This window comes from Nanorana parkeri, unplaced genomic scaffold (genome assembly GCF_000935625.1).
Source record: "Nanorana parkeri isolate BGI_ZX_2015 unplaced genomic scaffold, ASM93562v1 scaffold257, whole genome shotgun sequence".
Taxonomy (NCBI): Eukaryota; Metazoa; Chordata; class Amphibia; order Anura; family Dicroglossidae; genus Nanorana; species Nanorana parkeri.
The window spans coordinates 777205-798121 of NW_017306525.1; the positions used below are offsets into that span (position 1 = coordinate 777205).

At 38.7% G+C, this 20917-nt stretch overlaps 1 protein-coding gene across 1 annotated transcript in view; it reads left to right on the top strand.

Annotated features, from left to right (window-relative positions):
* The window catches only part of GUCA1C (guanylate cyclase activator 1C), a 40456-nt gene extending 19856 nt beyond the window's left edge, over positions 1-20600 (top strand). The window contains exons 2-4 of the mRNA XM_018556885.1: positions 1765-1914; positions 17163-17250; positions 20467-20600. Coding sequence (XP_018412387.1) covers positions 1765-1914; positions 17163-17250; positions 20467-20600 — 372 coding nt within the window. The remainder of the gene's footprint in view (positions 1-1764; positions 1915-17162; positions 17251-20466) is intronic.
* The last annotated feature ends 317 nt before the right edge of the window (positions 20601-20917 follow it).

Below are 20917 nucleotides of genomic sequence, written 5' to 3' on the forward strand. Positions count from 1 at the left end.
GGGGGGGGATGTACAGGGACAATGATGGCATCAGGGGCGTATTTACCACGAGGCAAACAAGGCGTTTGCCTAGGGCGGCACTTTCCTGGGGGGCGGCCCTAGGCAAACGCCTTGTACCGCAAACGTCTGTCAGACAGCCTATTTGTAAAAGCTGAAGCTCCGTTTAAGGCACGGAGCCTGCTGGTGGTGGAGAGGGCGGGAGCCTGCTTGTGGTGGAGAGGGGGGATATAATATGGGGGGGGGGCGAAAAAAAAATTCTGCCCCGGGCGCCCATAACTCTGGTTACGCCACTGGATCTATGTATGTTGTAGATAACTGTATTAGATTCTTCCACTCAAAAGCAATACTTCAGTATTTTTGTGTATACTAGAGAGTCACATCACCTAATAGTTTGTATACCTACAGTATTTAAATCTCTGGTGATTACATTTTTACAGTTTACGTATTTAGACACTTGGAGGTGTAATTATGAAGGGGTCCCACTCTCCTGGTTGCATTTTTTGGAGCTAAGGATAATGCAACAGAAAAAAAAGGAGAATGGCAGGAACAGTACCATTGTAGTACAGTGAAATAAAGATGGGCTGAATTCCTCAAGAAATATAAGAAGCCTTTACATAGCTCAGTCCTGTAGACTCCACTTGTAACTAAAATTCCACTTTTGGGGGAAATGGGCAAATGCATATTTTACAATAACTGCTTCAGGATAATTCTTGCATTGTGTCTACAAGTTTGCAACCTATTCCAATGCACGCAATGTTTGTGCAGCTGAACCTGAGCTAATACATTTCTAATGTTTGCTGCAGGGTAAATCCTTATTTCTGTCTCCAAGTTTGTGGTCTGTTCCAGTGCTCCGTCACTGAAAAATATTTGTGGCTATTGTCTTAGATAATAAAACCTGCCTTTTCTCTACATACACTGTACAATATGTACAGCATGTACTGTATATAGGTATATGTAGGCTTAGTAACGCACTGGACTCTGGGCTTAGTAACGCACTGGACTCTGGGCTTAGTAACGCACTGGACTCTGGGCTTAGTAACGCAATGGACTCTGGGCTTAGTAACGCAATGGACTCAGGGCTTAGTAACGCAATGGACTCAGGGCTTAGTAACGCAATGGACTCTGGACTAACCTGAGACCCCGCAGAGCCCACCTGAGAGTGACCCTGCAGAGCACACCATAGATCCTGCACAGCCCATCTGATACTCTCTATGGTGGGCTCTGCAGGGCCTCAGGTGGGCTGGTTGTCGGGGTCCCTTTCCCTGTATCTCCTCCCAACTCCTCTTACCTGCGGCTGCTGGGGCCTGGTCTCCTCCACCCACTCCCCTGAAACAAGGAACAATAAATAACGCTCTCAAAAGGATGCTGAATGTGGTGGGTGGGGTGTGTGGTATGCTGCTCTAAGAGACAGGAGGAGAATGCCTGTAAAAAAAATGCAATGGGAGCACAAGAGCGCAATGACCATACAATTACATTTTTTGTAGAGACTGCTCAGCCTCTAATATGGCCGCCATGTGTTCTGCAGTTTCAATATGAGGTTTCGGATTCGGAGGCTCGTTCCGAATCAGAAACAGCATAAAAATTTGATTCCATTGACGAAAAAAAATGCACGTCTAGTTTTTAGCTTGCAAATTGTGTGATTGTTTTTTTTTGGTTAATCTCAATCAATTAGTCTTTTTTTAAAACTAGCTATGTAACGTTAACCTTTCAAAATAAATTTTTAATACTACTTTTGTTTACTATGTACTTTTTGTTAATTCCCAGGATGGATTTATTGACTTTTTGGAATTTATAGCTGCAATCAACTTGGTTTTACGAGGAAAAATTGATCAGAAATTAAAGTGGTATTTTAAACTATATGATGCAGATGGAAATGGATCGATTGACCGAAAAGAATTGCTAAGTATTATAACGGTAAGGAAACAATCCAGAGAACAAGCAACTTGCTCTCTGGGGACTGAATACTTTTTATTGAAGTAGTTATACATCATTTTTGAGTAATCACTCATCTTTAATCCTGTTACAGTTTCTAGCCAATGGTTTATGTGACCCTGATGCCCTATAAATTTGTGTGGCATGTTTCGAGCATTTCGCAGTGTTCAGTTGGGAATAATAAGACCAAAAAAAGTTCAGGTTATATCAAATAATGCAGGCTTTGTAGCGTTTCACTGAATTATTGATGAGCATCATGTCTGGCATGAATATATGATCTTTATGTAGCCAGTAGTTATGCTCCAATAGTATATTATAATTGGTTGGTATTATAGTTTTATTTAAATGTTTTAACAGATGTGACCTATACATACATACATACATACATACATACACCGATACACGAGGTCCTAAAAAAAACACATGAACAGCTGAAATATAAATGTTGGCATTTAACCATGGCTAAAATTGCAAAGATGCTCATGTTTTCAATGCATGCATATTTATGCATTCATGCATTAAAATAATACCTTGAAAGGTAAGCAAACATAAATTATTGGTTTATTTAAAGAATACTTCATATTATTTATATATAGTATGCAAAAGTCTAGTAGCTTATCTGAAATAGCACAACTTGGGATAATGGGGGATATTATACTATATACTATAACTTGCTACTCAATATTCTTGCAGATGGACAACTGTGAGTTGTCACTAATAAACATCCTTAAAGTGTATCTAAAGCGTAAACTTTTTTTTAGAGAAGGGTTATTAACCCTGTCATTTTGTTCATGCACTTACATACAGTATTTACACATTGTGTAGATTCTCTGAATCAAGTTAGGTTCATTTCCAAGCATCTATACACCTCCCTATAAACCAGAGGTATTTTTATCTTTCCACCATGGGCCTATTTGTTCGGCAATACTTTTGTCATTACTTTCAGGGTTATTCACAAAAGGGTGAAGAGTTTGGAGAAGGCAGGAGAAGTGAACAATCTACGACAACATAGCTGAACTGGAAAATGAGCTGAATTGGAGAATGTTTCCAAATAAGTTATTTCGTCCTAGATTGTTCACTTCTCCTGTCTTCTCCAAACCCTTCACCCTTTTGTGAATGACCCTGTTAAAGTGTATGTTACCCCAAAATGTAGGATTCAATATATGTGTTTGTTTATACATATTCTTTTTTTCAACTCTAGCCTCTAAGGATTTAATTTTATTTCAATGAGGCAGCATGACAGGGCATACACACCCTTGTACTTCAATTTAAGTTTGCTTTTTCTGTGTATAGCACACCCGGTGCCCACAACTGAGTAAATATTTACTTTACTTTCTATAAGCATACACAATTTAATGTATATGAGTATTTAAGAACCCCCAAAAATTGCAATGAGAGCTACTATGTATAGAAATAAGCAAATAATTAAAAATCCACTGTCATTTGTATTCTGGATGAGCTACCATTAATGTTTTCACCAGGACTAAATTTACTAATTTAAAGTTTTATTATTTTTCTAGTATTTTCTAGTTTTTCTGTTTATCAAACAAAAAGCATGCAGGTGGTCTTCTCTGTTTTAGGCTGTCATTACTATGGCCATGTTTAATTATGCAACAAAATATGTAGTAGCTCTTGTGCTTATGTGCTATACAAAATGTGGAATTCTCCATTAATAGTGAAGACATTAAGGAAGTGTAGCCCCTGCACAGTTGCTACATTGCTAGTGAGTTCTTTTATGAAAAGAGTTAAACACTACCATCAGGACTTGTATGGCAGATATATTTATGGGGCTTGTAGTGTTGAGAGACAATGTTATCTTACACAGAAAAAACTACAGTTCCCAAGAGGCTTTTACAACCTAGGGGAGGTGTGGACTCAACCCTCTCTGGGAGTTTGGGCAGAACGGCTAAGACACTGGAAGTGACAGGACTTGCTGCTGAGGACTGTCTGATTTATCACCCCAGGGAAAGAAAGAAACCTGGTAGTGATCACCGCTGTAAAGGCTGAGAGATAGCTGTGAGCATTGCTGAGGAGACTGCCCGATCTTCTGGACAACAAACACTAATTCTGCTGCTGTGGAAGATTCGCCCACTGTATCATAGAGACACACCGCTGCTTCTCCAAATGAACGGGCACTGCCGTGACCACGTGGCTGCCGTTAAAGGGAGAGAGATCTGCTGCTTCTACAAACAGACCTCTGAAAAAGTTTATGGAACAGTGGAGAGGAGAGGCGGGTGCCCCTTTCGCTGGCCAACGAGGGAATCGTCATCCCGGTTCATCTACTGCAGGAATGGTGAGAGGCCATCAGCCATTGTGTTACTGAACTTAAATTATCTTTGCACATAGGTTCATGAGCCCCAACGCTAGCCAAGTAAACTACCACTGACCAGTAGGTTAGAGACCTGGGTATATTTGGAGTGAGACTTCATCATTTCTGTTTGCTATAATCTGACATAGTTATTTCTAGTCAGCCTAGTACTACCTATGGTTGAGATTAGACAGCCGCAGCTGAGAGGAAGTCTGAATACTTAAATGTGTTATGTTACATGTGCATTTAGTTCTGATTTACTGGCTATAGCTACTTGTTGTTTGTAATATTAGACCATAGCATATTCAGTAAATTTTCTATAAAAGAAACCCACAAGGTGAGTTGGTGTGCTGTGGATCCAGTCTGGGTGATTTATCCTGGTGTGGTGCAAAAGAACCTGAGAGATACTACGGCTCCTTTGGGGGTGAGCACTACAGAAGCATTTCAGGTTTACAGGCTTTTTCACACATGCAATATTAAATCTGCATATTATGTATGATTCCAAATAAGTAAGTATTTACCTTATTTGCAATGTAAGAAAAAAGCTGCTTCACCTTCTCAGACCCAATACCTTCATGGGGATGGCAGTATTCAGCGTGAGTCCCTGCCAGGCCCAATCGACAAACTGAAGTGGAAATGAGCTGGCACTCGTAGGAATCCTCTTAATGGCGTCTCTTTATTGAAAAGACATAAAAGCAGCTACAAAGATCGCTAACATGTTTCAGTCCACCAAGAGACTTGACTTACCTTGTTTGGTCCTTTCCTCATTATCCTGACTTTCAGCACATCTCCTGACTCTAGGGGGTGCATCTTGGGCTCTTCCTTCTTGCTCCATATTGGTCTCAGAGGCCTTGGCGATCTGTTGCCTGGCAACTTTGCTTCGTACTGCTGCTTAGCAAAGCTTGTAGAATTCTACTCGCTCCTCGCCTTCCACTGACCCTGTGTCCTCTGGCACCTGATTTAAACCTTAATGGCCCTGCGCCCAGCGCTTATGATAGGTTTCTCTACATGAGTCACTAGCTGACATTAATGTGCCTGAAATCTGACCTGCCTGTTAACCTGTCTGTTATCTGACTCTGGCCTGTTAACTGACCACGTATCTTGCTTGCCATCTACACTAACCCTTGCCTGTTCCCTGACCACATCTCTGCCTTCTACCTGGACCAGCCTTTTGCTATGTTTCTCTGGTTGCTCCCCATGCAAAGTACCTGTCCTGCCACACTTTGTGGATACCTGTATTTTCCTAAACCACAGGTATTTGTTTTCTACCATTGCTTAGCCTATTGTGCTACCTGGCCAGAGAATATAGCATTGCATAATAAGTCCTGGGGCAACCAACTGCCAGTAGGTATGCCTTCCTTAAGAGAGTGGGAGCTGGTCTAGGTGAAGCTATCCTAGCCAGCTATACTCTCTGACCACTTGTGCAGGAGCGAGCATTAGATCTAATCAGATGAATTGAGTCCCTGAATTGAGAAAGCTAGTCAGATGACCAGCAAAATGTTTTCAAGAAAAATACACCAAGTCCAGTTGTTTTGATTTAATTTTTACAGATATACCAAGACCTGGATGAATGAAAACCTTCACAGACATAATCAGACGAGCGCGTATATACAAAACATCTGCCTTTTTATGGTTCTGTTTGGATATGGTCCATATTGCTTCATAATTTATATGTAACATTTAGTAACATTTCTTGGAAATATTGCTTTGAAGTTGGATTTGAACATAGATAAATAATCAATAAGAAATCAATGTCGTTTAGACTTCAGTAATGATTCTAATAAAAACTGTTCTTAAAAAAACCATACATCATTTATTTTTTATTATTAGGTTTTCCCAAGGAAAATATAATAATTAAAAAAAAAAAAAAGTTTTCATTAAACATGTTAACATGTTTAGATAATACATGCACATCTGCTTCTGAGATCATAATTCAGAATTTATTGATAGTTCATTTGAACTGCAGTTAACCTGCATTTGACTAGCTTCAAGTGCTTATTTTTTTCACAAAGAGCATTGTTTTATTAATAGAGAAGTAAAGCCGAACTTTATCTTGGCTATACTTCGCTTTTGGGTCTTAGGAGTACCTTAACTTTTCCTGTAGTCCTGAGGAAGCGGCACCCATGGTTGCCAAAAAAAGTAAAATTTCGATTTGTCTGACCACAGAACAGTTTTCCACTTTGCAATAGACCATTTTAAATTACCTTTGGCCCAAAGAAGATAGCGGCGTGTCTGGATCATGTTCAGATATGGCTTCTTCTTTGCATGTTAGAGCTTTAACTTGCATTTTTGGATGGCTGTGTTAACTGTGTTAACAGACAGTGATTTGTGGAAGTATTCTTGAGCCCATGCAATTATATCCATCACAGAATCATGTCTGTTTAAAAAAAAAAAAAAAACTTTAAGTGTTTTTATTGGTTTATATGCATATAAGACATTGGAATCATGTCTGGTTTTAACGGGCATCCAATATTGCATGTCAGCCTTGTCCCTTGCACACAGACATTTCTCCAGATTCTCTAAATCTTTAATGATATTATGTACTGTAGATGATGATATAATTAAAGTCTTTGCAATTTTACATTGAGGAACATTATTCTGAAATTGTTCAACAATTTTTAGACGCAGCTTTTCACAGATTGGTGAACCTCTGCCCATCTTTACTTCTGAGACACTCTGACTCTCTAAAATGCTCTTTTTATACCCAATCATGTTACTGACCTGTTGCCAATTAACCTAATTAGATGCAAAACGTTCTTCCAGCTCATCATTTTTAGTGCCACTTCCTTTGCCAGCTTTTTGTTGCCCTGTCCCAACTTTTTTGAGATGTGTTGCTGCCATCAATTTTAAAATGTCCTTATTTTTCTCTTAAAATTGAACATTTTCTCAGTTTAAACATTTGATATGTTTTCTATTTTCTATTGTGAATAAAATACGGGTTTATGAGATTTGCAAATCACTGCATTCTGTTTTTATGTATATTTGACACTGCATCCCAACTTTTTTGGAATTGGGGTTGTATCTTGTGACTTATCTTAAATTCCATACAGGCATAGGAATTTTAAAATAAATATTGGTGAATACTATTTAGAGCTCTGTTATATGAGGCAATTTGTATTTCATAATTACTGACCTTTTAAGACAATTATTACTACAGAGACAGAGCAATAAGCAGACAGTTAACAGGCTTAGAAGACAGATCGCAAAGCCATTTCTGGGAAACAACATCACAGATAGAAACCTCTCGGCTGTACAGCATATGCTGCCTTAAAAGCCTGGTAATGTGTGTTGACTTCAGGGTGAGAATGTCTTGGCAGCAAGATGAAGGGATTTTTTTTCTTTTTTCCAGCATGCGTATTTTGAAAATGTACTATTACAAACATACTGTACATTCAGTGGCAACGCTATCACATACACGCTTGTTAATGCCAACAGCAAAATACTGAATAGTCTAAAGAACAATGTATTTAGGCAATGGCCACACTCTTGACATGTCCCCAGTTATACAGACCATTAAGAATTTATATGCCGAGGACATGCTGAGGTCTGCGGGGCTACGTAAGCCCTTGTCCACGGTGTATGGCACTCTGTTTCCTGATAGATACAACCCTCTAAGTAGCTGTGGGACACAGTGGCGTAGTGAGGTACAGGATCTGGATGAGGAGGAATGGAGGGAGGCCTGGGACTATCCATTCACACATTTAATTTCGGCCAGGGATAGACTAATACAGTATAAACTGTTGCACAGGGTGTACTATACGCCGGCAAGACTGGCCAGGATATATAGTACAAGCTCAGCGACATGTTGGAGGTGTACCTTTTCCTCTGCGGGATTTAGCCATGTGTTCTGGGACTGCCCAGCTATTAAAACCTATTGGGTGGAGATCGCGAACTTCATATCACAATTCCTGATGGACGGAGGGCAGAGAGGGTATGTTATAAGGTGTTGGTTGAACATATGTATGATGTGCCACTGAGTGTTGGAACTCAGGTGATAATTGTCTGTTCTGTACTGTTTGTTTTATATGAAACTTAATAAAAACAATAAAAAAAAAATAATTTATATGCCAACAATAATCAATGTTAAATCCAGAATTGTCTTGTTCACCATTACTTTCCCTTTATTCTGGCTTTTCGAAATAGCAAACAATATAATTAAGAGATACCATAAAGGTTTTGGTAGTTAAACAGAACATTTTCATAGAGATCTGTACATCAAACCAAAAGACGGACAACTGAGGAGGAAAGAGGGACAGAGGGATTTGGATCCAAATGAGGGACAGTTGAGAGGTAAGGTCGAAGCCATCATCCGATTGTTGACATATAAATGGTAGGGACATAATTTTACATACACATCAAGCACAATTCAAGCATGAATCTAATTATTCCTCATGTTTGGAGTCATCAGATCTAGCTGAGCATCATTTGAGTGGCACAGAGTATTGTTGCTGGCAATGTGCACTCCTGTAGGTATAGATGTACCTAACAAAAGGACCACTAAATGTATAGGAATGCTATTACAATGAGCTTATAGTTGTATGTACTGTATAGCACTGGATATTCAAGTATCCGGCATGTTCATAATTTCTGTGATTGTATCCATCCATCTTAGTGAGGGTCATCCTCTTCTTTTCTCTTCAGTTTTTCCAAGCATTATTGTCTTTTCCATTGAGTAGGTTCATTCTTATGGACACCTTCAGCCTAGCCATCTGGGCTTCTAATGAAAGGTTGGGCTTGATTTGTTTAAAAAAAATATGTTTGTTTTTCTTGCTTGGTCTTCCAAGCTTTTCTTACCTTTACATGTGCTCCTGCATGAAAATCACAGTGTAATTCAAGAGGTTCTTGATGGTAAAAAAAAAAAAAAATGTATTGAATATTTAGTAGCTTGTTGAAACATTTGTCACTTACTCTTTCCCTGAGCAGTTGCCAGAAACATGTCTACATTTTTTAATTTATGCACAGTATGTTGAAGACAAGGGTTGAAATCTTTCCAAGACATTTTACTATGAAAAAGTGGCAATGGAGCCTGTAAGACATCTGCTTGCAAATAGCACTCTGTAATCTTTTGAAGAATAACAATATCAGATATTTCTTTATGTCAAACAAAAATGATTGTGTGTTCTGAAGAAAGCACAAAGTATAATCAGAATTACTTATAGGTATATATGAGCAGACTCCCTATCTAATAAGACAAACGGCACTTTCACTAAAAATGACACATTTTTACTTGTCTCAGTGGCCTTTGAAAAATACTAGTATGATTGAAAAGTTTGATAATTTCTGTTTCCAGCGATTCAATCTGCAGCCTCCTGGCTCCGAGTACATCCTGCTGTGCTCTGAAAAATCTGCTCCTAGGAGACTGATTGCTCATTCAACTCAGTGCAGAGCAGGTCTCTGGTCTCTAAACAACAAGCTGTTTCTGGTCACCATGGTGGTAACAGCAAAGACAGATACACATAGCTAAGACATGCAGCTAGAAACAGAATTTATCTTTAGCAAAGGTAGCCCATCATTTTAGCATCCCCCCCTAGCTGCAGGGACAAGTGAAAATTATGTTTAGGGAACTGTACTTATACTCCTAATACAATACATGCATATTCTTTAAATGGAATAAACAAAGCAATCACTTCTCTCCAGTGTGCCAAAAGAATACTTTGATTAATGTTCTAACAAAATCTTTGATATACTAATCATAAAATTGTTGTGCATGTACTCCATCTACCGATATTGGGTGCTCATCAATAGAATAAACCAATGGAATTGAATATCACAGGAAATTAATAAAATGTAGAGCTCCCCTAGCTAAATTTAATGTAGATCCTATCCCATTCAAAACCTGTTCTGGTGGCTCTACTAATTTTGTATGTAGCCACAGCAGTGTGTTGACATCATGCTGTCCTATACATGGATAATGGCAGCTTCTAAAGCTTCTAGCTTTGTGTTGCGTTATTATTTTTGTAATGAAAATTTGCCGTAGACTGCACTATTGGAGGAAGCCTCTTATTTGCTTAACAGGGAAAACTACTTTTTAACTGTACAAACCATCAAACAAATGAAAGGTGAGATGGTTTCAAGTTTCCTAAACAATTAATAGGTTGTGACTAAAAAACATCTCCCGCACACCCACCCTCAACAGTTTTCTTGCTGAATTTATCCACATATTTCCAGAGATGGACCGAGACAGAAACATAATAAGGAAACATTTATCACAATTTGGACATATTTAGACTTGTTCTGCCCCCTCTAACCCTGCTGCCCCAGGCACACAGCCCTGGAAGACAATAAGTGCTAAAAAGCTGCCATGCATTTACATTGAATAATAGAGAAAATAATTATGATGAAAAATAAGAAGTGTGGAAGATTTAAAACCACTTACAGATTGCACCGAAGTAGAACAAAGGATTGAAGTTTGATCAGACAGATGGTAGGCAAATTCAGCGTGTTGCTCTCTGTTGGTGTGGGGATATGTTGATAAATAGTGTCTGCATAAGTACAAGACTTCAAAAACCCTTTTTTCATTTTTCACATATTTTATCCCTGTACTAGAATGTGGCATATATGTGTTGAAATGCTTTATTCCTGGTTGTCTAAATTCTGTTTAAGAGTTAAGGAAAATGAAACAGAAAATATTACCTATAAAAAAGAATGAGGCATGTTTCAGTAGACCTGTACAAAATATCCAGATAACAAAAATAGTCACGGGTACCAGTTTAGCATCAAATGGATCAAACACTTTATAAACAATCACTTTGCAGCATGAACTTTATATGATCTAAAAGCTTCTTTTTCAGTTGATAACAGAGCATAATACATTACGTTCAATCACACCATACAGCACGGCACAGAAAATCTCATTAGTGGGTCTCCCTAGTATTCCTGAGTGACAGCTGCTTCACAGCCAGAATGTTGCTCTATCCTGGCTAAAGAATGAATACTCTGACTTTATATTAAATGCACAAAAAATGAAACAGTGCACAGGCAGCTTACATGGTGACTGTATATATAGATTACTAGTTCTCTTACCTCTTGCTTCTGCATGTTTTTTTACACTAGAATATAAATGCAACTAGTACCCAAGTACCCAAATCTGACTTGGTATCAGTCTCTTGCAACCCCCTGTACAGAGGACCTCAGAATGGGAGAGGGAGAAGCAGGACTATGGACATGGCATGAAAATATATGAAAATCTGAATGATATATCTTAATTTGCCTTGATTTCCCATGTGAAAAATAAGACCTACGCATATTTTTAACAAATAGCAGGGCAGGGAATGCCTGGCCCGCAGGCCATGGAACTTCCTAGTTTGGAGGTGAGGCATTACTGTGACATCAAACTCATATCTAATCTCCTTCTGGTTGTCATAAGAAAAAGGAGGGCATGTGCTTACATGTGTGAGCGAGACCTAACTAACTAAACATTTTTTGGATAGCGTAAGGGAAGGTCATAACCCCTATCAGCTATCTTTGTCCCATTAGGGAGATTTCCCTTCACTACCTTTCTACAACAAGAAGTGCGAGGAAATTCCTGGTGGTCAGCAGGGTCACCAGAACTAGTGTCCCCATTGGAAGATTTCCAATAAATTCCTGTTCTCATGACAACCCAAAAGTTGGGATTTTGTTTCACTTTCTTCTTCAGTGATAACTGTCACCAGGGAGAGTAAATGTCACTAATGGGGGTCACAGACAGCAATAAAAACCCGACAGGTGTTCTTCAACGAACCTACTTAAGTATGCTTAGGCTGGCCTTACCGTGAAACCGACTGTTACAATTGACGTTTTGCCCTCTGAGGTCTGATATGGAAGTATGTTGTTACCTTGTACATTGGACCTATATGTGTGTTTTACAATCTGTTTTGTAACCCTGAAACACTTTATTTTCAATAAAAATTATTTGGAAAAAAAAAAAAACCGACAGGTGTTCTAATCCCTCTCTACTCTATCCAAAACTAAGAAACAAATGTTGCTTCATTTGCACTTTAATATTGATTCAGATGGTGGGGATTTAATTGATAGAAGATACAGAAAATACAGAGTATTTTATATTTAATTATTGGGCTGGCTTTGAGACTACCACTATTTAGGAAATCTCAAAATAATTAGTCAAATCATATTGGGAACTATAGTGTGCATACATTGTTTATCTACTTCATGGGTTTACATGGGCCAACTTCATTGGATGTAATTCTATGTTAATGACAGCACCAAATGCTTCATGGAAAAAAATAAGATGAAAACAGAGGCTTGGCCTCTGAATTGCAGCTGTCTAATCTTTAATATCTGGTCCAAGTAATATTCTATTATTGTTTGGTCTCAGACATATACAGGGAATTTTTAGGATTATGATTTTAAACTTGGCAGCCATTTTATGAAAGTGCACTCACTGACACAACCTGAAGCCAGGGAGATTTTTTAACAAAAAGAGGCATATCACCTCCGCTGCCATGATGCATAAGTGTGCTGCGACACACAGGCTGGAATGTTATAAGGAAAAGTTGTTTTGCTAACAGTATCTTCTAGTTTCTTCGTCAGTTAGCAGCATTAGCATCCTGGACTAGGCAGGGAGGCTGGTGTTAATGACGATCCAGACAAAAATGGAGAATACTTTTGTTCTGGGATAGCGCAAAATCACAGCACCATCAATGTCTAGGACCAAGATAGGGTAATCAAATTGATAGAGGCTGACAAAAAAAAGACGATCTGTTTTCCAGGTTTAATTTTCCACTGACATAATGCCCTGCATCAAAGCAAATCTATTGTCTTCATGTTTTTAGCTTACATATTTGGACCAGCAGGAAAGTCCGTGTCTTGCCTGTTGTGCCCTTCCAGTTAAAATGGGTACTCCCAGGGACATATGTATCTCTGCATTCACTTTACAAGGTTCTCACCTTTTTAGATCCTAAAAACTGGCCCCATAGCTTTTGGTGGATTTTTTAAAACAGGCTTGCAGTCTGATCCCTTTGTCCTCAGAGAAAGTCTCAGGTTCCATAATGACCGGCAGCACTGACCAGTTAAATCTATAATATTCTTGTTCACACACCTCAGTGAAATTTTATTACAGCCTTTTGCTATCCCATGCCTAAATTGTTGTGGACCATATAACCAAAATTACACATTTTGTGCCACTAAAGGGTCTTCCTTCAGTCTTAGCACAAGCAAAAGTATTTATTTAAGAGAGACACCGCTTTCATATATTTTAGTACAATTCCAACCAGATCTTGGAATTCTTAAGAAACCTAATTTTATTCTTTAAAAATAACTAGATTGGCTTGCTGCACTGGGCCAAGTTCACCTACAACAGTTATGTAAATAAGTGGCCTGGATCTTTGCCCCTAAGGTGAACCTAAGGGCCTCAAATTGGTAGTGCACCTTAAGTATCCATGAGGTTTCCAGTGAAGACTCTTCAACTCTACACTTACTACTGGTGACATGTAGAATGAACACTCCTCCAAAAAAAAGGCAGTGAGCAAAGAGCATTGCTAGGAGGAGCAAGAAGAATATCAAATTAGTAGTATAAATGTTCAGTACTGTGCTCTGATTGTGACAAATTATGCCACTGTGCATCGCTGAGAAAAAATGTTCAAGTGCAAATTTTATCAGTAACAAAAATATTTCAAAATGTTTTGCTCTGAGCTGTATTGCCAACTCGACCTTGCCTGTTATTCTTAAGGTTTTAATGTGTACATAAAGATATATATATTAGTATTTTAATGTTTAACCCCTTCATGACTGAGGCCCTTTTTTCATTTTTTGCACCCATGTTATATTCCACATTTTAGGCCTGAAAATGACTTAAAAACCCCCCAACATTATATATAGCCATCAGAGTTATTGATATACTTGGTAAGGGTAGTCCATAATATTTGTCTGAACAGGATTTGAATGTGTTATTCTTTTTCTATTTGTACATTTCAAATAAAAGCTGACCTTTAAGATTCTCAGATTTAAAACTAAACACATAACGTTACAGAGCTATTAAAAGGTGGCTTTGAAATCTAACCTAAAAAAAACCCATCACACTGCATATTGCAGTCACAGATTAAAAAGGAAAATGAGGCTTAATTATCATAACAGCACCTCCTCTTGTACAGTTTAATCCAGATCACTCAGCAGATGGCAAAGACAGAAAGTGAAAAACACCTGATGAATAATTCAAATATGTACATACAGTATTTTTAAACATTGTATTTAATTAAAATATATGCCAGTCTCTATACAAAAAAATAAAGCGAAAGTACAGTTGAAAAACATTTGTTGCATAAGAATTTAATAGTATAAATTAGTGTTTGTCAACTAGTTACCTGTGTTAGAATTAGTGCATGTGTCTTTTAAGGAAATCTTTAGTGTTTTTTATGTAATTTTTTTGTTATGTTAGGTACATATATTTTATACCATATATTTAATCCTGGTGGCTGTCAAAATACCTGAGCAGTACCTGTATCTGACTGGATAATTTCCTGCCTGGCTCCTTCTATTTTTCAATAGAAGGATGTCGGCTGCGAGATGCCAGACAGGGCCACCCACTGAGTGAATTTCATCTGATGCAATACCTTTTTTTACTCTTTTCTTCCCCCTTTTATTTTCCCCTAGTGATCCAGCCAGTATTACACTTCCTGTCTTAGGGTACGTTCACACCATATGCAGAGGGTTCCGGCCCGATTCTGGCCGGAACACACTGCATCGCATTGCAGCCGGCTCACTATTTAGTGGGGCTGAAGGGGGCGTGGCGGGCCATTAAACTGAATGGCACCGTAGCCGCGCCCTCCGGCCACAATGCGATCGCCCGCACAGGATCACATTTTGCCGCGGTCCGGTCAAAACGCTGCAAGCACTATTTTGACCGCACAGGAACGGACCGCAGGCACAATGTGCCCTGCGATCCTGTGCGGGCGATTGCATTGCGGCCGAAGGCCGTGGCTACGGTGCCATTCACTTCAATGGCCCACCACGCCCCCTCCAGGCCCACAAAATAGTGAGCCGGCTACAATGCAATGCAGTGCATTCTGGCCGGAATCGGGCCGGAACGCACTGCATATGGTGTGAACGCACCCTCAAGCATAAGTCCCAGAGGTTTAAAACCATATTATATTTACTGTATAGCCTAGCATAAACGAAACACATTTTGCGTCTAATTGAAACATTGCCACATCTACAGCATTTTTTCCTGGGTACTATGGATCTCACTTAAAAGGGATGGGACTTACACCAAAAGGGATGGAACAGAATGTATTTATATAAAGCAGGAAGGATTTTACCTAAAGCATATGAAAAACACAGATATGGACAAACATCTGAAATAGGAACAGAAGCACGGCTAATAACCAAATGTGTTAGATAAATTCTGAGTTTCAGAATAAGGTCAGAATGCATCTACGTCTCTCAGAATCTAACTATGTAGTTAAGTATGTGTGGATACTAATATGCACTGCGCTACAAATCACCTCTAACTCCACAAATATGTATTACGTGACTAATTCCAAAACCGCAAAAAAAAATATAAATCAAACCAACATAATACAAAAATATGTATTATATATACATATAATACAAAAATATGCATTATTTATGCATTTATATATGCTATTGTTTGTATTATGCTGGTTTAATTATATATTTTTTGCGGTTTTGGAATTGGTCACATAATGCATATTTGTGGAGTTAGAGGTGATTTGTAGCGCAGTGCATTTTGGTATCCACATATTCTAAAGGATTGACACCTTTTAGCACAGCTGCTCTAATCACCTTGGTGTGGTTGTTTTTTAAGCGCAGATCAATTTTGTTTCTATAATGTAGTTATGTATATATGTAATAAAGAATTTAGATAGTAGAGGCTATAGTACCAATTTGGGGACTAATCTACCCAATAGATTAGTAAAACATGATATTTTATTTCATAATTTGAATTGCACATGGGCGAAATACATGATGGATTCTATCCAAGATCATGGAGGTGGTGGGTGAGCTTTTCAAAAGATTATTGTAAATTCCCTTTACTGTATCCTCCAGATCCACATCTTGGGTAGCCTAGGGATGCACCGATACCAGTGCCGATACTTGCCATTTTCATGAGAACTACCAGGGTTGCAGCGGTTGCAGCTGGGTCCCGGCTCTGGCGCTCCACCACTGTCCTGAAATCATTAGTCTGTATTGTTTTAGAGAAAATGTCACATGACAATAAACAAAAATGTATCAGTACTTGTATCTGTAAGTACTTGGGCAAGTATCAGTACTTGTACTTGCAAAACTGGTGTCGGTGCATCACTTTACATATGTTTATAAAAACAAAATCATCATTAAAACAGAGATGTGCAAATCCCTGGAGCTCTGTGTGCTCCTTACTAATGACAGCTGCCTCCTAACGTTTGAATTTTTCTCTAGTCTAGTCTTGGAGCGGGAAAAGTATCTGTACTTGTACTGAGTACGGTACTTGGTATCGGTGAATCCCTAGATAGAACCCTAACTGAGCAATGGTCAGTCAGGAATTCTATTAAGACAAGAATTCTTCAGAGTTCCTAGGATAGATCCACTAGTATTTTATTATTTTTATAAAAGCCAACAATAACACAAAACCAAAACATATTAACAAAAATGACATCTAGAGTATACAACAGGACATATATCTACATTGCAAATTCACTGCACAAATAAATACAGTAACCAAAGTAAAAGAAGCTGAAAAAATAAAGATTACATTTTTGCACCGACCAACCTCGAAAGGAAAAAACAAACAAATACTTTTCTTCTATTCGGCTATAACTATCAGGGGATCATTGGAAACCATCCTCTTGGTATACCACTGTGTCTTCTTTTATCTTGAAGTAGCCTTACCACCCACAAGAACATAAGTGCTTGGTCCAGAAATACTGTTACTACCAGAACAGTTTAAAGTAACTTTTAATTAAACATTATCTTTTTCTTTTTATAGGCCGTTCAAGCAATAAATGGTCACCAGGGTATGAGCCCTGAAGAATTCACAGCCTTGTTGTTCCAGAAAATTGATGTCAATGGAGACGGTAAACAATTCAATTTAATCTGAAGTTGTGTTACAAAAATACATCAAAATCATGTAGTATGTTCTGAATTATAGATATGCTCATTTTCTTTTCTTGTTTATGATCATTGGTAATAGTTACAATACCTAAATTTCCCTTTGGGAAATGAGTGATGAGAAGCATAGCAGGAGAACTAATAGCAACAAACAATAATATAGGGAATGGCAGAGTGAAGGAGAGCTGCATCGCATGAGAGCTCATGGAATAATGCAATAGCTACTCTCTCTATTGTTTTAGGCACCTGAAAAGCTGAAATCCAGTTGCCACCAGAATATGAATAAAGGGAAAGTCTCGCATTGGGGATTGTTTTGGTTACAGCATTCTAGGAAAATATTTTCCTCACTTTGAATGTAGATGGATAGAGGGACCTTCCGCACACCTCACAGCACTCCCGGCCCAAAAATAAATGGTGCTCGCAGTGATGACCACGGATGGCGCCGTGCAGACACAAAGTAGAGACAGAGATGACCAGCACTCAGCGATGTATTTCAATATGTCCATTCAATTGGACAAAACGTCACAGATACAAAAAACAACGTTTCGGGGCCACACAGGGTCCCTTCTGTTATGGAAATTCACTTGGTTCAACGCACAAATCCATGCCGCATTAAGCTGCGCCAAACGCAAAGAATTTCCCCCGTTGTACTACGCTCTTTTGTGCAAGGACTGGAAGTATCCCCTTCAGTCATGTAGAGTCAGGAGACATGTGTTGCTTGCTTGATAATCCCATGCTTAGAGACAGAGCACAGGTATGTTTATTGTTTTATACCTGCCCAACAGGAAGTGATGTCAGACAGGAAGGGATGTCTCAAACAGCGAGACAGGAAGTGATAGCAAACCAGCAGATGATTTCAACAACCAGCAAACCAGGAAGTGGGGCAGACAGGAAGTGAACAGGAGCCAGCTAACAAAACACATTAGTAGAATAATCACATGTAGTAGAATAATCTATTACCACCGGAGTGACTTTATACAGCATTGCTCAGTGATCAATGCCACATAACGTTACTAGGATTCTCATGCGCGCTTATTTTCAGGCAACGTCATTGTCTCCAGCGGATGATCAGACTCACTAGGGACAATAAACGCACGTTCCTTTCATATACTGCGTTCCAAACAAATGTATCCACGCAAGCCAATAAATCCATGCATTGCACGGGGGGCCCCAGCCGGCGTCCATACATTCGCCAAGAAGACACTGCTCCGCCGCGCATAAGATTTCTACTCCAATGGTTTAACCCCCAGCGCCTATTTAAACCTAGACACTGAGAGACTAATGACAAAACATTACAATACACTAAAAACACATCCTAGTAAAATTTCCACAACACTTCCTGTGGTCACATATTTTCGGGAAGGGACCCTGTGTGGCCCCGAAACGTTGGCTTTTGTATCTGTGACGTTTTGTCCAATTAAATGGACATATTGAAATGCATCGCTGAGTGCTGGTGATCTCTGTCTCTACTTTCCTCACTTTGAAGACATTTATTTTCCTGTTTTCCTTCCTGTGGTGACCTATGAAACATGAAGTGAAGGAAAATATCCCCAATGGGAGACATCAATTGGCTAAAAAGAGTTGTGGCTTAAGGTATTCTTTAAACTTGTAATGAATGTGGAGACTGCCATTCTGAACCTCTCCTTTTTGGAGTCTCCTGACTTTTGATTGAGTATTTGGTACACCTTAGATGATGACAGTGCACTATTCTTTTTGATAGGAGGGTCAAAGGAGGTAAAAAGGCACTTGGGTTTCTAACCTGACAAATTCTGTCTGCTGATGCAGTTGGAAGACCCAGAATTCTACAGTCACAGCTACAGTTATCTCACACAACATTCACAATAATCTTGGTTGCGTAACCAGTTAGGATCCTTCAAAATATAGAGAAAACTATAAAACACGGTGGTATTGCCTTCCATAAGTTATAATTTTCTCTATATATTTTGAAGGCAAACGGAAGGAAGTTTGACCAGTAGTAATTTTAAACTGTGCAATATTACTATGCATCGACAGCCCATTTAAAATGAATGGGAGCCTTTAATACAACACACATTAACATGTGACACATTGCACATTAACCAAAATGTACAAGTTTGAATGTACCCTAAATTGTATTTTTTACATAAAGCATCCTTTCAAGAAGAACTCTAGGCAACATTTTTACTAACCCTCTCAGTGGGGCTGCCCCTGCACCGAAAGGGTTAACTGCACGTTTTGGTCTAGTGAGGAAAATAAAGAAGTTATACTCACCCGATCCTCCGAGTCAGCTGGATCTTAGACTGGTCCTCCCAGCCTCACTCCCCCTCCTTTCCAGCGGTCTAAGGTCCTTAAGTCATCATGTTCTATACACAGTTTATATGACAAGAGGATGCCAAGGGACATACAATCACTGGAACGCAGGAGGAGACAAGCAGGAGGAAGTGCTGTCACAGCCGGAGGGCTCAGAGGATCTGATGAGTGTAACTTTGTTATTTTCCTCCCTAGACCAAAACAAGTGGTTAACCCTTGCAGTGCGGGGGTAGCCAAAATTTGCCCAGAGTTCTTTAACCCCTTCATGACTGAGGCCCGTTTTTCATTTTTTGCACCCATGTTATATATGCACAATTACATTTTATTTGTAGTCAACAAGCTCAGAATAAGCATATGCTTGGCTTTTGGAAAAATAAAGCAAAAATGACAGCCTACTATATGTTTATTTTGAGTTTGATAAGGCTAAAACTGATCCAGATTCAGATTATTTGACTTTTTGACATTTCTCTCCAGTCCAGGCTCCAATCTTCTGATTTTATTCAGCCCTAAAGAAGGGGGACCTCTGTGGCCACTATTTTTTTTTAATCATGCCTCTATGTTATATATGGCCTATGACTAGTAGATCCGCTTACCAACCTCCACATAATACCTGATAAATAAAGCATATATATATATATAACACCCCTCAACCTGCAAACCATATTTAAAGAAGGGTTTATAATCATGAAATTGTCTGGAAGCTAAAATAAGAAAATGTCATTAAAATTAACAAAAATAGTAAAAATGTTATCTTGGGAAGATATGCTAGCTTACTGTGCTTCCATATTTAATATTTTGCTATGAAAACACAAAACGCCTCTTATGCATTGCTTGTGAAAATTACTTTGTACATGTAATACATTAAACAAGGGTGTCTTTTTTATTTTACTTAGGGGAACTGACTTTAGAAGAGTTTATCTGTGGGATACAAAAGGATCCTGACCTTTTAGAGCTCATTTCAAAAAGCTTTGATCTCTCTAAAGTGTTAAACACAATACAAAATGGAAGACGGAAGAGTATTCCTTGAAGAATGTTGCCTATGTAGGATATCTTTACCTGTCTTACTACAAGACGATGCCTTTCTGTAGTGAGAAGATGTCATGTTGGATTTTCCTATTGATCTCTCAGAGATCATGATAAGAACGGCAGTAGTAAGACATAAGCGGTACAATCTTTCAAAGCCTTCTCTTGAAGGAATAATATTTTTCTTATGTAATATAAAAAGACTGTACCGGGCTTCAGTAGGCCAGAGAAAACTAATCTTTCAGCTATTAATTGATTTAAATCCAGTTTAAATGAATTTAAAAGGGATTGACTTTCATCTGGATTAGTTAAGAATAAAGG